Source organism: Microtus oregoni, unplaced genomic scaffold, assembly GCF_018167655.1.
Source record: "Microtus oregoni isolate MIOR12 unplaced genomic scaffold, Mior012 000018F_ref0000195, whole genome shotgun sequence".
NCBI lineage: Eukaryota > Metazoa > Chordata > Mammalia > Rodentia > Cricetidae > Microtus > Microtus oregoni.
Window position 1 is genome coordinate 39,851,190 of NW_024543077.1, and position 19,671 is coordinate 39,870,860.

The following is a 19,671-nucleotide window of genomic DNA, read 5'->3' on the forward strand; positions in this document are numbered from 1 at the left end:
GTTTTAAGATCGGGTAGGCATGACTACACCTTAGATACAGGACTGCAGGAAACCTGCTTTGTTGAGCCTGTTGCCTGGTCTTTAAAAATCCTGCCCATGCTGGTTCGTGCCGGGTTGCACATAATGAGACCTAGGCGAGGCTCTTGGTCCTGCACACAGAGATGACTGTTGTGAACTGCAGTGGCATACACATAGAGACTCTCCTTTATACTATTTTTTCTTTTTAAAAAACAGGAATATAGGTTTATTTGTGTGTGTGTATTACGATGAAATTAGCTCATTTTAGACACAGCCACAACAGAAAACACCAAGAAAGTAAAAAAAAATATAAAAAATGTAACATCCAAAGCTGACCACTGGAAATATTTGAAGGAATACCTTCCAGAACTTTCTGTGTTCTAAACGAATAGATTTACAAAACTTTCTGCAAACAGAAGCAAACTATATTTATAGCCCAGATATATTTTTATAAGATAATGCCATGAGTTTCTATTACGCAGAAATGTAACATGCCCTCATTTTCAAAATGTAAGCTTTTTGCAATCAAGAAATTCAAAAAAGCCAAATGTAGAAAAAGAATAAGAAACCATCCCATAGTTTTAATAGTTGTCAGTGTGACTAATCTTATTCGTCTACACCCCACCTCCACTCCATTTCACTCCTCCAACATATTATTATTATTATTATTAGAGACAGGGTTTCTCTGTGTAACAGCCCAGCTCTGGCTGTCCTGGAACTCGCTCTGTAGACCAGGCTGGCCTTGAACTCACAGAGATCCACCTGCCTCTGCCTCCTGAGTGCTGGGATTAAAGGCGTGCACCACTATCACCCAGCCAACATCATATTATTTTTAAAGCAAACTTAAAACAATCTTTCAAGTAAGTCAAGATCAGTTTCCATATCATTGCAATTCAAAAACTGAAAAAAAAGATTTATTTTGATTTTGTGTATGTGTTTTTGTCTGTGTGGGTATATGTCACGAGTGTTCAGGAACCCATGGAAGCCAGAAGAGAAGCTTAGAAATCTGGAACTGGAGTGGCAGGCTATTGGGAGCCACCAAATGTGGTTGCTCCGAACCAAATTAGGGTTTTCTGGAAAAGCAGCGAGCACCGTTGACCACTGAGCCGTTTCTCTTGGCCCACAACTGGGAATTTCTATGGCTGCGTTTATTTCTATTTTAACCAGTTTCGTATTGATAAATGTCTGTTTCCTTCTTCCTCAGTATAAAAATGCCTCGATGCTTATCAATTTGTGCTTTAAAAAAGTTCCTTTGGCATCCTCTGGGATCATATTCAAAGCGTTTAAAACCAGTAATCCAAAACTAATGAGCCCTCAGAACAGATGTGGACAAGTCATGAGGTGGGGCTGAGATGTGGGAGGAACGGGACAAGCAAGGTGGAATGGGGTACCTGGAGAGCCTTTGGGCACATGTTTACTGGTGTGTGTATTGTATGTGTATGTGTGTTATTTGGTGTGTGTGTTATATGTGTGTGTGTTATGTGGTGTGTGTGTGAGAGAGAGTGTGAGGTGTGTGGGGTGTGTATGTGTCTGTGTATGTATGTTGTGTGTGTGTGATATGTGTATGTGTGTGGTATGTGGTTGTGTGTGTGGTGTGATGTATGTGTGTGGTATGTAGTTGTGTGTGTACGTGTGTGTGATATGTGTGTGTGTGGTATGTGGTATGTGTGTGTGTGGTATATGTGTGTTTCCCCTTCTTTTCCTTTCCGGTGTTTTCTCCCCAGTGTTTCCCTCAAGGCCGGGAGTGAAGCCACAGAGCTTCAGACAGGGTCTGAGTCATAAACAGCCCACTGGAAAATCTTCCTACGATCTTACCTTAATTCTTTCAAAGATTCATTCCCTGTGGTTCCTTTCCACGCTGAGAGTCTTAAAGAAACCGTAATCTTTTAGGGAAACGAGACCTCATCAGAACAAAATCAGGGCTCATTTTACAGCAAATCAAGATGTTTATCCCCCAAGGGGTTGAGATGCCAAGGCCGAAAGCCACAGGACGGTGAAGACCTGCAGACCCAGACGAAGGCTTTCAGAAGGGCTGAGCAGGCATGCCAGGAGCGTCCCTTAGAAGACAGCTCAGTTGTCCCCAGGTATTTCAGTGAAAGTCACACTTGGAGAGAAAGCCACCCTCTACCCAGAGTCCTTTGACAGAGCCTGCTGTAGGGAGATGGCGGGAGGTTTGTTTCTTTTATCACTATGGAAACAGAATGGTCGCGTCTCATTGGCCCAAAGCACTCAGCTCTTAACAGAAGATTGGAGAAGCAGCCAGTTCAAGCTTCCTAGATGCAAATCAGGGGCCGTTCCCAGCGGCAGGGAATTTATGCAAGATTTTTTTTAAAATCTCATTATCAGCCAGGAAGATGCTTAAGACACGTTTCCAGAGCACTGGGATTATCAGCACCTGGGTCCAAGTGGCAGACAGCCAGGCCCCAGGCTTTTGTAATTGATTTTAACTTCCCCCGTTTTCTCTAAATCCTAGAACTCTACAGTGGATGTATCCTTCCTTGAAGTTTAGCCTTTGACTGTGGAAGTCCGCAGGGATGGGCTATTTGTCAGCTGCATGTTGTCCTGGATTTCTTTCTCCCTCCTAAACGAAGTAGATCTTGCCAAATAAAACAAAAGAGCGAAAACAGCCAAGCTAAACATTTGCTTGCTTATTCGTTTTGATTTTTCCACGGCTCAACTAAAAGATGCCTAATGAAGGTTCACGAACGATACCTGTTCGCTTACTATTCTGTTTTTCTTTTCTAAATCAAGGCTGATTCTAATCCACGGACTCCTGGTTCAGTGATGGCCCCACATCCCATAGTTCACAGAAGCTGGAAGCTCACAACCTACATGTGTTCTGCCTGAATGCCAGGCTCCATCCTAGGCACGGGGAGTATGTCCGTGTTAGGCTCAATAGAGCTAAAAGGCAAATTCAGAAACAACCAGTAACACATAAAGTGAAATGAAATGAGATAAAAGCACAATTAATCTTTTGGGGTTTTCTGTTTTCTTTTTATTTTTCAAGTCAGGGTTTCTCTGTATAGCCTTGCCTCTCCTGGAACTCTCTCTGTAGACCAGACTGGCCTCGAACTCACAGAGATCTGCCTGCCTCCTGAGTGTGAGCCACCACTGCATGGTTAGCAGGGGACATACAGCTCAGAGGTAGAACGCTTGCCTACGCGTGAGCCCTAGCTCAGATCCCCAGGACCACAGCAGAGATGAGGACACTGAGTGAGCCTTTGTATCAATTCCAACAGCGTCTACACTTAGAAACAATGCCTGAGAAGCTGTGTAATCAGAGGGTAGTGAACTACAGGGAAAGAACCGCATTGTCATTTCTGAACCTTGCCGCACTTACTGTCTGCTTAGTGATGACTTTATCCTTGATTGGTGTCACTCTGGGACGGAGCTATCGTGATGTGGCATAGTCTAGATCTAAAAATACCTGCGGGCCAGCAAGTGGATCAGTGGGAAAAGGCACTTGACGCCAAGCCTGACCGCCTGAATTTGATACCCAGAAGCTACGTGGCTGAAGGAGAGAAGTGACTCTTGGAGACTGTTTCTGACCCCCAAGACGATCCTCACAGTAACAAAAATAATTTAATTTAAATTTAAAAGAGCTGCTTACTCCTTGACTATTAATGATCTGGGTTTTTTTTTTTTTGGTATTAGTTCAACAAATATGGGATGCTTTCTATAAAGACTTCATGCTGGACTGTATAGGACTGAAACAAAAATCACAGGGAGACACAGGACAATGTAAGAAGCTACTTGTGTTTATTATCCGATTTACAATTGATAGAGCAAAGGAAGGTGCATTAAGAGCTATTTGACAAAGTCAGGTTCCAGATATGACACAAGGCTATTTTCCTGGAGCCCCCGGAGCCCCACGCCATACCTGCGGCCACACCTGACAGCAGAGGTGGCCCAGACACAGGCAGCCCTGGCTCCACTTGTCAACCTGGTGTGAGAAGCTCTCACTACTGATTATGACTAGGAGCTTGAATACTGTGTAAAGCGTGCCTTCACTATGGGCGAGGCTCCTGGGAGCCTCCTCCAACATCTTCCCACGACAGACTCTGACCATTTGTGTCAGATCAAGGGCGGTCACAAGACTGAAAAACAAAAGCTACTTAACTAACACTGGTCATGAATGTCTAAGGATTTAAACCTAAGGCTATTTACATAAGATTTGGGGATCTCCAAAATTCAGGGCAATTTTAATTCTGAGCTTAAGAAGACTCTCCTAATCGGTGACAGGACACTCAGAAGTACCTGAGAAATAATCAGAAAATCCTGAAGGAGAAAGCTGGGTTTCCCCATGTGCGCATCAAAGAACACACCAGCCGGTACCGTAAACAGACTGAAAGCACGAGCAGGGTATCCGAGCGTAATAGTTCCACGGAGGAAGAACCTGTGGGAAGGCTCCAGGTCCTACTACATTTTAGAGACAGCCTGGTCTAACCAGTTCTCAGTACCAAAAATAATTTTAGGTGCAAACTTCAAAATCACCATTAGAACATTAAAAAAAAAATCAATTTAATTTTCAAAAACCCATCTGGATTTCTTTAACCGGACTTGCTCGCTCGGTGCTAAGGCACCACCCTGCCTCCAGCGGTCACTCAGGCACTGAGTATACAGAAGTATAGAACTCTCAACACAACTTCACAATGGCTAGCCCAACTTAGAGTGATTTATGTGACATCTATGAACCCGCTACCTCCCTGTCAAGTCCATGCTTCCCTCCTTCCTCCTGCTCCTCTTCAGAAGCTGTGAAGGTCCAAGCGATGGACGTGTCCTTTCTTCAAAGCCTGGAGATTTTGCTGACGGAGGCACTCAGTTAGAGACAAGAAAAGTAATTTTTTTTTAAAAAATGCATTGGACTATTTAGGAAACTGAAACACTAGAAGAAATTCTTGTTTGAATGCGTTTGTGCAAGGTTGCTGCTAACCTGGAGTCCTTTGTGGACGTGTGCGTGATGATCTGTTGACAGCAGCTAGACCAGGCAAAAGGTGACCACCCTTGGTGGCTGAGAAATTTAGTTAGAAAAGTTTTATAAATTCTAGAAATATAGAAAGCCTATGTGTCCTTTACCATCATGTAGATTTGGGTTTTATCTCTTCTTGGGGAGGAGGCTCGAGACAGAGAAGGAAGCAACTTTCCTTGGGAATGAAGAATTCCTCTCAAGCAGAGCATTTGCAAGTTAAGCACCAAGAGGACCAAGGGAGAGACTTCCTGCTTTCACAGACAGAACAAAGAGTTCCCTCTTCTCCTCACGTGTGACCTTCTTTCCTGAAGGACCCCTCAAGACAAAGCCATGGCCGGCCACCTCAGAAAGCAGAGCTTTCTTCCCAACTCAAGGCCCGCGACGCACTGCTGAATCCCGGGACCCGACTCCAGGCCTCGCCTGTCTTAGCCATGAACAAGGTCCTCGGCTTCTGCAGGTGCCACTGACACCAGAAAAACAACGGAATCTGACAAACACGCTCGAGCAAGTGCCTGGGTTTCACTTCAGTGTGTAATTTAATGTGCCTGAGAATTTTTGTGCAAATACATGTCATCTTTCATTAAAAATATGCATAGCACACTTTGGAAGAAGTTAGTTACGACTAACTTTTCTTAAAGATTTACAGATATAAATATACAACATAATCTAAGTACTATTGATTGCACTTCTGGTCTAAGCCTTATGGCCTCCAAGGAAATCTGAGAAACATGCATTGTGTCTGCATTCCTTGGCCACCATATCATCCAGAAGAAACGTCCTGAAGAGCTTTCTTGATCCCCATTTACCCCCATTTTCCGTCCTAAATCCCTCCCAAGCCCGCTCACATGGTTATTTTTTAAATTTTTTGTTATGTTGTACAAAAATACAAGTTTAAAAAAACTGAAGTTTTAGTAATCGCAAATACAAAGCAATCAGGGTGGTGTTTGGCTCTCGATGTCCGAGAGTGTTCTGAAACGAGAAAGTCTCCACTTTTGAAGCAAGGGACAGAACGCTTATTTTGCTAATGTTGTGAGCGCACCATTGGACGGGTACACAATTTGACCGCGTATCAGCGGGGAAAATGCCTGCAGTCCCAGTAACAGACAACGCTGCACCAACCCTCTGGGACAGCCGCTGGCCAGGACAGCCGCGCTGTTCCTGGCTCTCCTTCCAGGCAGGCTCTTCCTGCTTGTGATCTCTAGGGACCGAGGGGCCAGCAGTTCAGTATTACTGCTGTGTTCCATAGGGCTGGATTTGTTTTTCTATTCATTTTTCATTTTCAAGGCAAGGAAACTCAGCTGGAGAAGCACGCTAACCCTTCCTTCCATTTCTGTCATTTCTGTCTCCGACCTACTCATGTCCCTACCTCCTGTTTATGACTCCATCCTCAAAGACCTCACCCAAATGCCTCCATCCCCCCCACAACACCCTCCGCACATCCACAGCCCTTCTTCGACTTTCCTTTGCTCTCCTTAGCCAGTTCCCATCCTCAGTGCATCCCTGTCCTTCATGTGCTAATAATTTATATGTGAGGTCAGTCGGTGCTGAGCCTCAGTCTTCCTTCAAAATTCCCATTTTGGGTGAGGTTGTGCAAACTGGGGCTCCAAAGCCACCCATCATGACCGGAAGGCTCTGATTCCTCCTCAGCCCACCTAGTAAACTTCCACTTGAATTTAAATAAACAGCAGACTCTGGTTTTGGAAGACCCGTTTCTACCTCTCGGCTTTTCCCATTCTCCTGGGGATCAGGGGTCTTGACCGCCCTGGCTATGCCCAGTCTCTTTAGCCTGTCTACCAAGTTCATCTTCAGCTGGCCAACATCGGGCGCGGTCCTTGAAGGTCTTAAGCCATACATTTCCTGCAGGAATGTTTCAGCTGGTCGGGAAGCCAAAAAATTCTCGGAGACGTGGACTCGGGGTTCGAAGGGCAAGGGAGAGGAGCACGGTGACTGTGATGGGGAGTTTGGTGGTGTGGAAGGGGTGGCCAGGGCCTTGGGGCGAGGCCACAGAAGCGGGATTTCTGAAGCCGGGCTGTGGTACACCTTCGCAGAGATGCCTCGCTCCTGCAGGAGCTTGGCTAGGCTCCGCGTGCTACTGAGTGTTATGGTGGAGTCACGCCGGTTGGTGATGGATTCACCAGTGCTGAGCCGGTAGGACATGGCAGGGGAGTTCACAGCCGGGCTGGAGGAGCTGCTCCCACCACCTCCACAGGACAGTGACGGGAACCTGGAGCTGGAAGAAAAGAGGGAGCATGCTCAGGGATCAGGAACCCCAAGTCGGCACTTAATGTTTGCTCTGCTCCATCAAGAAAATGCACTAAGTGCTCAGCCTTGTATGGAAAGCAACCTGCATCTGCACGGGGATGGCCAACCAGCTAAGTTCTAAAGGTAGCCTTTCCAACTTCATTTCACTGAAAACCAGTCTAATTGCTAACTGCCATTTTCTCGGATAGTATTAACCCTAAACAACAGTAAAACAGGGGTACCCATGAACAGCACTGTCAGTTCTTCTTAGGAATGTGTATTTTTAAGAAATTAAAAATGATGAAAAGCTTCAAAGCTACTAAATCTTGTTTCTTATTCTGTGCTTAGTTAAGAAAAAAAGCTAAATAAACCATATATTTACAGTCATGGTGGAATGGAAGGGCTCATCTTTCATCAGCTTTATTCATGAACAAATGTTACCAGGGTTTAATACATTTTCACTGGTAAAAGATAATATACATATCACAGTATCAAGAGTTTTAAAGATTGTGACAAGTATAAGATTAATAAATTAAGTAATAACTTTCCAGAGCTCTAACTTGTGCAGAGGACACAGCACTTGTGAACATTTGACTTCCTGTTTAGAGCAGCCTGCTCAGAGTCTCAGCTCTCACCCCACTTCCTGCTCAGAGCCTCAGCTCTGACCCCAATTCCTGCTCAGAACCTCTTCTCTGAACCCACTTTCTGCTTAGAACCTCTTCTCCGACCCCACTTCCTGCTCAGAGCCTCAGCTGTCACCCCACTTCCTGCTCAGAGCCTCAGCTCTGACCCCACTTCCTGCTCAGAACCTCTTCTCTGAACCCACTTTCTGCTTAGAACCTCTTCTCCGACCCCACTTCCTGCTCAGAGCCTCAGCTGTCACCCCACTTCCTGCTCAGAGCCTCAGCTCTCACCCCACTTCCTGCTCAGAACCTCAGCTCTCACTCCACTTCCTGCTCAGAGCCTCAGCTGTGACCCCCACTTCCTGTTCAGAGCCTCAGCTGTGACCCCCACTTCCCATGACAGGTGTGTCAGGGATGGAGGAGTTCCTGTGAAGGGTGTGTCAGGGATGGAGGAGGTCCTGTGAAGGGTGTGTCAGGGATGGAAGAGGTCCTGTGAAGGGTGTGTCAGGGATGGAAGAGGTCCTGTGAAGGGTGTGTCAGGGATGGAGGAGGTCCTGTGACGGGTGTGTCAGGGATGGAGGAGTTCCTGTGAAGGGTGTGTCAGGGATGGAGGAGGTCCTGTGACGGGTGTGTCAGGGATGGAGGAGGTCCTGTGACGGGTGTGTCAGGGAAGGAGGAGGTCCTGTGACGGGTGTGTCAGGGATGGAGGAGGTCCCGTGACAGGTGTGTCAGGGATGGAGGAGGTCCTGTGACAGGTGTGTCAGGGATGGAGGAGGTCCTGTGACAGGTGTGTCAGGGATGGAGGAGGTCCTGTGACAGGTGTGTCAGGGATAGAGGAGGTCCTGTGACGGGTGTGTCAGGGATGGAGGAGGTCCTGTGACAGGTGTGTCAGGGATGGAGGAGGTCCTGTGATGGGTGTGTCAGGGATGGAGGAGGTCCTGTGACGGGTGTGTCAGGGATGGAGGAGGTCCTGTGACGGGTGTGTCAGGGATGGAGGAGGTCCTGTGATGGGTGTGTCAGGGATGGAGGAGGTCCTGTGACGGGTGTGTCAGGGATGGAGGAGGTCCTGTGACGGGTGTGTCAGGGATGGAGGAGGTCCTGTGACGGGTGTGTCAGGGATGGAGGCAGTCTTGTGACGGGGTGTGGCACCTCACACCATGCAGCCTGGTTCACTTTGGGCACAAACAACCTCAGGGGAGTCACCTACATGTCAGCTCCTGGCTCAGTCACTTGACTTTTCTGTGCCTCAGTTTCCTCTCTATCCAGCATAGTCTGTCTACTTCAAAGGGTTATGATCAAATGGGAAAGTACAACGTCAAAACAGTCCAAAGACAATCAGTCTGTGACTACAGAACACTAATTAAAACCCTGGGAACTTAAGAAGGAAACCTGTGAGGCCCCTGCTTTCCCAGGCCCTCTTACCTAGGGGTGACCTGGGTGATGTCAGAGGGATGTAGGATCCTACAGGTGGTGAAGGTGAATGTGGAGTTTGTGCATGACAGACACTTCCCTGGGTTCGCAGTTGCAACTGAAACAGAGACTTTTAGGAAACCAAACACAGAAAAGAAAGACGAGGTTAATAACACAAAAGGCCTATCATTATTCTGTTAGCAACACAGCGTTTGTCAGCTGCCTTGTGTCGTAGAAAGCAAATGGAAACAGAATATATGTAGACTATGCTAGTATTAACTGATTAGTGTATAACTGAACTTCCAGTACTTTGAAATTATAAATAAAAGGATTAAAAATAACTCAGAAATGAGAAAAAAACACATTAAAAAAATAAGATCTAGTTATGCAGGTGCCTAGGTCAAGTCACTCTCCTGGTTCTTAAAGCATCGCATGTTGACTCTAGAAAACTTCATGGTCATTTGAGAATGAGGCTTTCTTTTTTTGATGGGATTGACATTTGCATGCCGGCACAAAAGCAGTGATGGGTGAAAATTCTGGTTCCTTAGCACGAATCAAGGCAATGACACCAGATTACACTTGTATTCTTCACCCTTATCTAGTCAAAGTCAGGTTTACTGAAGAAGGTTTCTGATGGAGTGAAATTATCATGAAGCCTTCAATCTTTTTGCTATGCAGTATGTGAACACAGGAAGTGTACACTAAATTCCCCCGCTGCCTACAATGCACCCGATACAAACAACAGTCACCTACAGAAAAGCATTTGTGCAGCTAAGTACAACACACAAGCTATAGTAAGTCAGACTTGGGAATCTGGCAGGCATTTCCTTGGGGGTGGAAAGCTGTCAATATTTAGTACCAAGCCTCAAGTGAAAATCAGTTTTGGAAAACTTACATCCATGACTGAGCATGAGAACACCCTAACAGCCTTTCAACCAGGTCACCAAACCATGCATGAGCAAATGTTCAAAGTGTGGAACAAACACTTTTAATAAAACCCAGAATGAAATGCATTGCCAGGGTTTCGGAGTCCACATTGCTGTAACTATTTAAGAAACTACCATTTACCAAGTTTTTATCTGAATTCAAACAATATCCATAATTCTTGAAGACTATTAAAATATTTTTTATGTTCTAGCTGCATATTCATATGAGGGTGTATTTTCTCACGTTGTTCATCTAAACAACATGGCGACAGACTGAATACAGAGAGTCTTCTACTAAGTCACAAATTAGACTTGCAAAATTGTAAAACAAGACCATTTCCTTACTATGTATACTATAGTTACTTTTCAGAAAACAGTATTTGTATAACAGAATTTTTATTTATTTATTTTGTTTTCTTTGAAACAGGGTTTCTCTATTTAGTCCTGACTGTCCTGGAACTTCCCCTGTAGACCAAGCTGACCTCCAACTCAGAGACCCACCTGCCTCTGCCTCCCGAGTGCTGGGATTAAAGGCGTGCGCCATTGCCAATCAGCTCAGAATTTTTATTCTTTTTTTTTTTTTTCGAGACAGGGTTTCTCTGTGGTTTTTTGGAGCCTGTCCTGGAACTAGCTCTTGTTGACCAGGCTGAGAATTTTTATTCTTTTTTTTTTTTTTTTTTTTTTTTTTTTTTTTTTTTTTTTGGTTTTTCGAGACAGGGTTTCTCTGTGGTTTTGGAGCCTGTCCTGGAACTAGCTCTTGTAGACCAGGCTGGTCTCGAACTCACAGAGATCCGCCTGCCTCTGCCTCCCGAGTGCTGGGATTAAAGACGTGCGCCACCATCGCCCGGCGAGAATTTTTATTCTTAAATAAGCTAATTTTTTTGGTAAGTTCTCAGTTTTTATTTTAACTTAATTAGTATCAACAGACATAACCCATATAGATAAACCTGGAGGCTCACGGACTCGTAAGAACATCAAGGGCCCTGAAAACAAAAGGCTTGCAAACCACTAATTGACCTGATCCATTTCTCTTCCCAATTTAGTTTGCAGGCTCGTAGGATAAAATGGAGAAAATTAGGAACGTCCGCGATGCTACAGATTTCTACTGTCTTGCTTCCGCTAGTATACGCGCCAGCAAGATGGCACAGGGGTAGCCGGGTAGCCACAACAGGACCACGCAATGCGCCGTGTGCAAGGCCAAGTGTCTCACCTGTAACGGGTCCACCTGCTGAGGTGATGGGTGGCAGGAAGATCCCTGTTACTGGCGTGGGAGCTGCAGGTTTCTGCTCCACATGAAGCGGCTGCTGGACCTGGAAAGTGATCCCCTCCTCCTCATCCTCCTCTAAATCTGAGAGGTGGTAGATAACCTCCTCGGGCATCTGGGTGAAGCCTTTGGTAATGACCCCTGGTCGTGGGTCAAGGATGGTTCCCAAGTTTGGTTGAGCGAGCTGCTGCCAGTGATGGAGAGTCTGCGATCCTGGACAGATGAGCAGGGGACGTAAGCGTTACATTTCCCACAGAGCCTCAGTCTCTAAGAAGCTAGAGTTCTGTGAGTCATGGCAATAATGATAAAGACAGTGACACTTATTTGGTTTTGATGTTTTGATAAAAGTTGTAAATTTAAGATCTCTGTAGAAAATGACATGGTGTTGGACGTCTGAGCGATAGCTTTTCTTTTCTTTATAAGATTTATTTATTTATCATGTATACAGAGTTCTGCCTCCATGTATGCCTGCAGGCCAGAAGAGGGCACCAGATCTCATTACAGATGGGTGTGAACCACCATGTGGTTGCTGGGAATTGAACTCAGGACCTCTGTGCTGTTAACCTCTGAGCCATCTCTCTAGCCTGCAATAGCTTTTCTATTTCAAAAGATAGTCTTCAAAGGGACATCTAAAGAAGAAGAGAAAAAAAAAAAACACTAAGGCACTTTTAACAGGACCCAGGCTGCTCGGGCAGGAGGGAGGCCGTGGACCTTAGAGGCGGGCTGCCCCCTCCAGGTGGTGAAAACCAGGGTTCGCCTGGCTTAGTCTAGGAACTCGGAAGCAAACGCTGGGCACTTAGGTCGGAAACTAACTTGGATTTCTTTATGCACTTCTCTACTTGCTCATGACTATTTCCCCTCAACTCCCAGAGGAGCAGGGAAATGGAGGCGACAGAGTAGAGAATGTGTCCCTTTAGCTGCGGCCTACGGGATGCTGACGAAGGTCATCCCTTGCCCGGGTACCAGACGGACACCTAATTGTGTCACTATGGGGATGTCATCCTGAAACTGGCAACTCTAACCAATACCTGGAGTCCCTACAGGCGGCCTACTCAAACTTTTGTCTAATAAGAAACTTTTTACCACAGGATCAGAGAATCACTCAGGAACCATCACGATCTCCTAAGTCAGATATTTATTCTGATTTTAACTTGCATCGCAGATAAAACTGAACTGAAGGAGAAAGAAGTACAGGCATGCACGCGTGCCCCTGTGTCAGTGACACCCCTTGGGTCGAGTTCTTTGCAGGAAGAGATGCAGTAGTAGTGATCACATCCTGTTGGGCTCACCCTGGTAACTGCTATCAGTGATTTGCCATAGCAACCGTTAAGAAAAGCCTGTTTCCCTCTTCTGCTGACACCGCCACACAGACAGACAGACAGCTCGTGCACACAGTGCTCTCGTAACTACTGGACAGATTTCCATTCTAGGAGGGACGTCTAACGCACACACAGCTTCTAAAAGCTGCTGTGGAATGATTACCTTCTAAAGGCTTGACGATTTGCAATTTTTCTGGCATGAAGCCTCGAAGGCAGCTGGCACTGCCAAGGTCTGTGGTCTCCGACTGATCAGCGCAGAATGAGTCGAGGGTCCCTGTGGGGGCGTCGCAGTTACTGACTTCTTCCTTCTCGGCCAGAACCTGGATCTTCCTCTCCCACTCTTGGGCGAAGAACTGCTTCTCACTTAAGTAGTTCTGTCTTCGCAGGCTAAGGCGATGCAGTGCCGTAGCCAAATCGCTGTCCTCAGTGGGTCCTGGGTGGCTGGTGGGCTGCGAGTTCCTGTGGGAAAATCACATTCGCTGACGAGACTGTAGGTTGTGTGTACAGTCTAGACCTCTGTTTTCTACAGAGCTTTCTACTCCATGGACTGACCTCAAGAATGAGCTGCTTTTAAGCTATTTGAAATACAGAAAAACAAAACAAAACCGTCCACAATACTATATTCCAGTACGTCTTTTCCAATTGTCCTTGCTAACTTTTCCATTCCATTTAATGATGAAACTGCAGGCATGTCTTCTTTTATGTTCAGGTGAGAGACTCACAAAGCCAAGTATTACTAGAGTCACCGAGGGCAGGAGGGTTCACTGTTTTACTCTGAACGAAGGGAAGTGCTAGCCATGAACTAGTCCATGCTATTAATCACAAAATGTAATTACTTAAAAAACTGTGAGTAGGGTGTGGTGGGACATGCCAGGAAATCTAGCACTCAGAAGATGGAGGCAGGAGAATCATGATTTTGATGGTAGCCTGGGCTGCATAGAAAGTTCAAGGTAGCCTGTTTATATAATAAAACACCCACCAAAAGCAAGCAACAATAGATGAAAAAAAAAAAGGAAGGAAGGAAGGAAGGAAAGAAGGAAGGAAGGAAGGAGGAAAACGGGAAGGAAGATGGGAAGGAGGTTAAGTGATGCTAAAAATGTGTGTAAAGATTTAGTCTGGGCCACAAACATCCCATATATATATATATATATATATATATATATATATATATATATATATACACATACATACAGAATATTTAAAAGAAAGCGAGGATTATAAATGATAAAATATCGCATCCTCATGGGTCTCTGGAATTAGGAGGTGGCTCAGAGCTGATGCAGCAGGAATGGGCCCCCCAACCTCTGCAAGGGAACGAGTGTGAGTCTGCCAGCCCCCTAGGGATGCAGGCCCACAGCTCGGACCCGGGCTTACCCTGGAGTCTCCATGCTGCTCCCTTGGCTCAGGAGTGCTTTGTCCTCTGTCTGCTGGACGCCAGACTCAAAGGGCTTTGCTGTCATGATGACACTTGAGCGGTTGGAGCCTGGGATGGGAAGCAGGGCTGGGAAGGGGACGGAGCGGCTCCGAGTGTCATTGGCAACCTTGACAGTGTCGAACACCCGCTTCTGCTGGACCCTGTCAAGGAGAGAAGCATTCGTTTCTGTCGCTGTCACCCACTAGAGGGCACCCACGAGACTAACGGTGACAATAAACTTTGGTCCAGGAGGGCTCCCACCTGAGAGGACAATCTGCATGGTACAGCAGCATCACTCCTAACTGCCACTCCTCATTCTAGAGTGTCGTTTCTCCCCTCAGTGCCCAGGGATCGAACCCAGGACCTCACTCGCCTCGCAAGCCTCCACCACCATTGTACTCTGGCCTGTGGCTTCTTTGGGATTTCCACCGCAATGGCGCAGTGACAGCCCTGTGACCTGTGCTTACTGCAACGGTGCAGCGACAGCCCCGTGACTTGTGCTTACTGCAACGGTGCAGTGACAGCCCCGTGACCTGTGCTTACTACAACGGTGCAGCGACAGCCCCGTGACCTGTGCTTACTGCAACGGTGCAGTGATAGCCCTGTGACCTGTACTCACTGTCCACTGCAACGGTGCAGTGACAGCCCTGTGACCTGTGCTTACTGCAACGGTGCAGTGACAGCCCTGTGACCTGTGCTTACTGCAACGGTGCAGTGACAGCCCCGTGACCTGTGCTTACTGCAACGGTGCAGCGACAGCTCTGTGACCTGTGCTTACTGCAATGGTGCAGAGACAGCCCCGTGACCTGTACTTACTGCAACGGTGCAGCGACAGCCCGTGACCTGTACTTACTGCAACGGTGCAGTGACAGCCCCGTGACCTGTACTCACTGTCCACTGCAATAGCGCAGCGACAGCTCCGTGACCTGTACTTACTTTTGTTTAAACACAGACTCCTCATCCAAACTCAGCTTTTTACGCATGGTCCCTTCAATCTCAGCTGCCAACGATTCCTAAAAAAGGAGTTTAAGATTTGTAAAGTGACTACCACCCTCAAATGAATTAACAGCCTATACAGTGTGTATTTTTATGATTTATGACATAATAAAGGAAACACAAGAAAATGTAGACTAAAAACTCGTGAACAAGAACCAACTACTTTTTCATGACGCATTTTTTTTTTTTTCGAGACGGGGTTTCTCTGTGGCTTTGGAGCCTGTCCTGGAACTAGCTCTGTAGACCAGGCTGGCCTCGAACTCACAGAGATCTGCCTGCCTCTGCCTCCCGAGTGCTGGGATTAAAGGCGTGCGCCACCATCGCCCGGCTCATGACGCATTTTTCTAAGGTGGCAATGGACAAGACCCGTAGATGAGAAGTCAATATTGTGTATGTAGAGACACAAACACAGACGGTCTGACAGCCACACACCACGGCAAACCTGTCAAACACTTTCTCTCACTCTTTTGATAATTTGCTCAGAGATGAGGATCCAATTGGCATGGATGTCATGCCTCGTGGGTTTGGACCGAGGGTGGCTGGCTCTGCGGGGACTGAGCACCTGACTTTTAACATCCAGGGATGCACAGACGGAAGGACAGATATGTACATCTATCCCCGACCTGACCGCCTGCGAGAGTCCAGAAGCCACGATACTTCAGTGATAATGGCACATCTGGCACCCAGGTCTGCTGAGGAACATTTGTTTGCGCTGTCTGAAGACGCGTCACCGTGATTGGTTAATAAAGAGCTGGAAGGCCAATAGTTAGGAGGAGAGAAAAGGGGGGACTTCTGGGCAGACGGAGGACATCGGGATGAATGTAGGTGCATGAGAGATGCCCGCTGGACACTGAAGACAGACACATGGTACAGAGCAGAGGTAACCGAGCCACGCCACAGATATAGATTAATCTGTTATTAAGAGCTGGCTGGGAAAAAGCCTAAGCTAAGACCAAGCTTTCACAATTGATAACAAGTCTCTGTGTCATTACTTGGGGCTGGTAGTCCAAGAAAGTTCAACAAGAAAGCTTGCTACACAGGCTTTGGACTCAGAATGTCATTTCTCAGTTATCAAAGTTCCTTGGAGCAATGGCTGATTCGGTAGTTGTGTTTCCCACGCCTCCCCACTTTGTTTCCCTTTGTAGTTGATGGAATTGGAAGTGACTTTGTAGGGTCGTCTTTCCCTTCCACCGTCTGGGGCCTCGGTTGATCTCAGGTCGTCAGTCATGGCGGGTTATATCTTTACGCACTGACCCATATTGTTTGTTTTTTAAAACGTGTATTTATTTAGCAGTGTGGGAACTGAACTCGGGACCTCGTGCATGCTAGGCGAGTGCCCTGCCACTTACAGCGCCAGCATTCTGTGCTTTAATTTTTGATTTTAAAATAGTTTGAAACTTAGAATAAAATTCTACAAAATAGCACAAAGAATTTTTATGTATTCTTCACATGCATCATTAATATATTTGGTATTCCCTCTCTCAGTGGTTTTTGTTGGTTGGTTGGTTTTGTTGTTGTTTTTCCTGAACTGTTTTATAGCAGGTCTCAGATATCCCTGTGACTACTTAGTGCTTAAGTTTCTGTTTACTAAAGACAGGGACAAAGTTTAGTAGAGACAAGGACTATAGTCGATAATGGCACTATAGTCGTCTGTTATTACGACACTGTCGTCCATCCACAGAGCCCGGTCAGATTTTCCCAGTTCTCCCAACAATGCCTGTTAGTCTATGACTTGTGTGTTTATTTCCTCATTATTTATCCAGGCATTCATTTCAAAGGGGTCTCTCGTTTCGAAGTTAGCTCGGCTCAGCTGATCCTCTTGATTTCTAGAGGTCACATGTGCAGGCCACGGCACCCAGCTCCAAAAATGCTCTTTGAAGGATATGTTTGGGGTCTACCAAGATCTGGCTTCGTGGTCAAAGGCCTTTGCCACGCAAACCTGGAAGCTTGTTCGATCCCCAGACCCCACTTAAAGATGCATAAGGAACGGAGCCAGAGAGAATGACCAGGAAAGGAAGAAAACAACTGTTAAGATATGTTAGCGCACGCCCACGCACACACGCACGCTCTAATTGTGTTCTACCAGTCCCCAAATACTGTTTATTAACAAATTAAAAAACTCAACGTTCCTATCTGCAAGAGCCTTACCCTCTAGGTAGAGTTAAACCACCAAGAAACTTGTACTTGGTAGAGGTGCGGTCTTTAAAGTGTGCCCAGGGCTCACCCGGCAGAGAGAGAACGCCTCTAGACAGTTGTCGTGGTCAGAGTTTCTGCTGCTGTGACAGATCACTGTGACCAAAAGCAACTTGGGGAGCCAAGGGCTATTTCACCTTAGGGATGATGAGTCTAGCAGCCAGGGAAGTCAGGGCAGGAATCGGGAACAGGAGCTGGTGCAGAGGCCGTGGGGATTTACTTCTCCTGTTTTCTTCAGGACCAGTGGCCCAGGGGTGGCCCAGCACGGTGGCCGGCCCTCTCCTATCAACCGTTAATTAAGAAAACACCCCACAGGTTTGCCCACTGGCCTATCATCTGGAGGGATTTTCCCAGTCGAGAGTCTCTCTCCCTGAATTACCCTAGCCTGCATCAAGTCCACAAGCTATCTTCTGACCTCCATATGTGCACACGACACATGAGAGGCACATAGACATGTACATACTCTAAATGGGGGTAAATTAAAAAAAAAAAAAGGTTGTAGCCAGGGAGATGGCTCTACAGGCAAAGATTTGCTTCCATGTCTGACGACCTAGGATCCACATCGCGGTGGCAAGAAAGAACCAGCTTCTACAAGTTCTTCTCTGACCTCTGCACCCGTGTGATGGATCATGTGTTATTAAACACACGCAAAGCAAACAGACATACAGATTAAAAAGCATGGCCTAAGTGGTGGGTCTAAGGTAGGGGAACCTCGTTTGGGCGAGCTGTGGCACGCAGATCAAAATCCAGCTCACTTAGACTTTACCTCCAACACTGCAGCGAGTCTAGACTATCATCTGGGACATTTTAACACGAGTGATAAGGAAGATGTGGTACACAGATTAAATTCTGACTCAGTAACTGCATCCCAGAAGCAGAAGCAAAGCATGGTCTCTCTTTTCTAGCTACCTGATGGCATCATAAGCCACAGCGCACTCTGGAGACAGAACACAGGCTTCTCTCCCCTTCTAAAGCACATGGCGGCTTCTTGTCTCTTACCCCCGTGAAAACTCCGTAAGCCTGCGAGAAGCCGAGGTGAGCGGCCGGGCCACACTTGCTGCGAAGCTCTTTTATTTCTTCTTGGGACTCGTGTAACATCCCCAGGCACTCCATGTTTCTGTCCTGTAAGTCATGAAGCTGAGGGGGAGAAGCAGCACAGTTACAACCTCTCCAGACAATCCTGTCAACCGTGAGTCCTGGAAGGAGGAGCCCTGAGGGTATTAATTTATGTATAAATCATTCCAACAAAACAGTTCTAAAGCAAACTCAACCACATTCATGTTAAGAATCTGAGCTGTCTTGGGCAAGTGCTATAAGAACATGACCTCTCAGAACCTGAAACCATCAAGGGACAAGATCAAGAGTCTAGAGAGTGTGTCCCATCACCCTAAACAAGCCCTTCCCCATGCCTTGTTTGGAAGCCTTTTACAGCAGCTGGCAAAAGCTCAGAGCGCATTAACTGAAAAGACTTCCCACGTGTAGTGTGTGTCAGCAGGGCTGGTGTGCTCATCTAAAACGTACATCACCCCACCTCTCATTCTGAGAGACTCGACAGAGGCCTCCCTCTTTCTTTCTTTTCCATGTGCTGCAAAGCCACTGTGAAGGAAGAAGACCAGGACACACACGGATGCATGGTCCACGCTCACTGCTGCATTAGTAAACACCGGAAGACCAGCAGGTGGGGCAGAGGCTGGCGGGCTGGGGCAACACTGGTACCAGGCCCTGCCACGCCATCAACCTTGGCAAACATCAAGGCTGCGTTGAGAAAGCTGGTGTGAGACATTCTTGCGTAAAGAGGAACCAGGGATTCCGCCTGTCAGCCTTGATAAAACTGTGGGCTCTGGTCGGTGGGCAGACAAGTAAATGAGGGAAATGCTGCCCAGAGCAAAACTGGAGCTGCTCTCCTCATCGGGGTGGTGTGAAGCTTGGTGTGTGTGTGTGTGTGTGTGTGTGTGTGAGAGAGAGAGAGAGAGAGAGAGAGAGAGAGAGAGAGAGAGCGCGAGAGCGCTCCCTAAGCAGCCTGTCTGTCTTGGTGAAAGCTAAATGCTTCAGCAGAAGAGCTGAGGAGACTAAGCCACTGGGGGCTGCTCTGTCCACACACAGGGAGGTTCATTAAATGCTAATAAATCTTCATAAAATAAAACGTGCAGCTGAGGTGCTGGAGGCATACGGAGTACTGGGGAGGCCAAGGTATATAAACACAGTTACAGCCACTTTGTTTTTGACAGATGGCAAAAACACATATTGAAAAAAGACAAAAAAACGAACACAAAAATCCCAGTGTCTTTGACAAAAATG

The 19,671-nt window shown here is 46.7% G+C and overlaps 1 protein-coding gene across 1 annotated transcript in view; it reads right to left on the reverse strand.

Annotated features, from left to right (window-relative positions):
• Positions 1-3,761: 3,761 nt before the first annotated feature.
• The window catches only part of LOC121458755 (trafficking kinesin-binding protein 2), a 56,606-nt gene continuing 40,696 nt past the window's right edge, over positions 3,762-19,671 (reverse strand). Inside the window, exons 10-16 of the mRNA XM_041668107.1 lie at positions 18,373-18,510; positions 15,121-15,197; positions 14,145-14,345; positions 12,934-13,229; positions 11,398-11,664; positions 9,274-9,391; positions 3,762-7,217 (exon numbers count right to left, since the gene is read on the reverse strand). Of these exons, the coding sequence (XP_041524041.1) occupies positions 6,539-7,217; positions 9,274-9,391; positions 11,398-11,664; positions 12,934-13,229; positions 14,145-14,345; positions 15,121-15,197; positions 18,373-18,510 (1,776 nt within the window). The 3' untranslated portion in view covers positions 3,762-6,538. The remainder of the gene's footprint in view (positions 7,218-9,273; positions 9,392-11,397; positions 11,665-12,933; positions 13,230-14,144; positions 14,346-15,120; positions 15,198-18,372; positions 18,511-19,671) is intronic.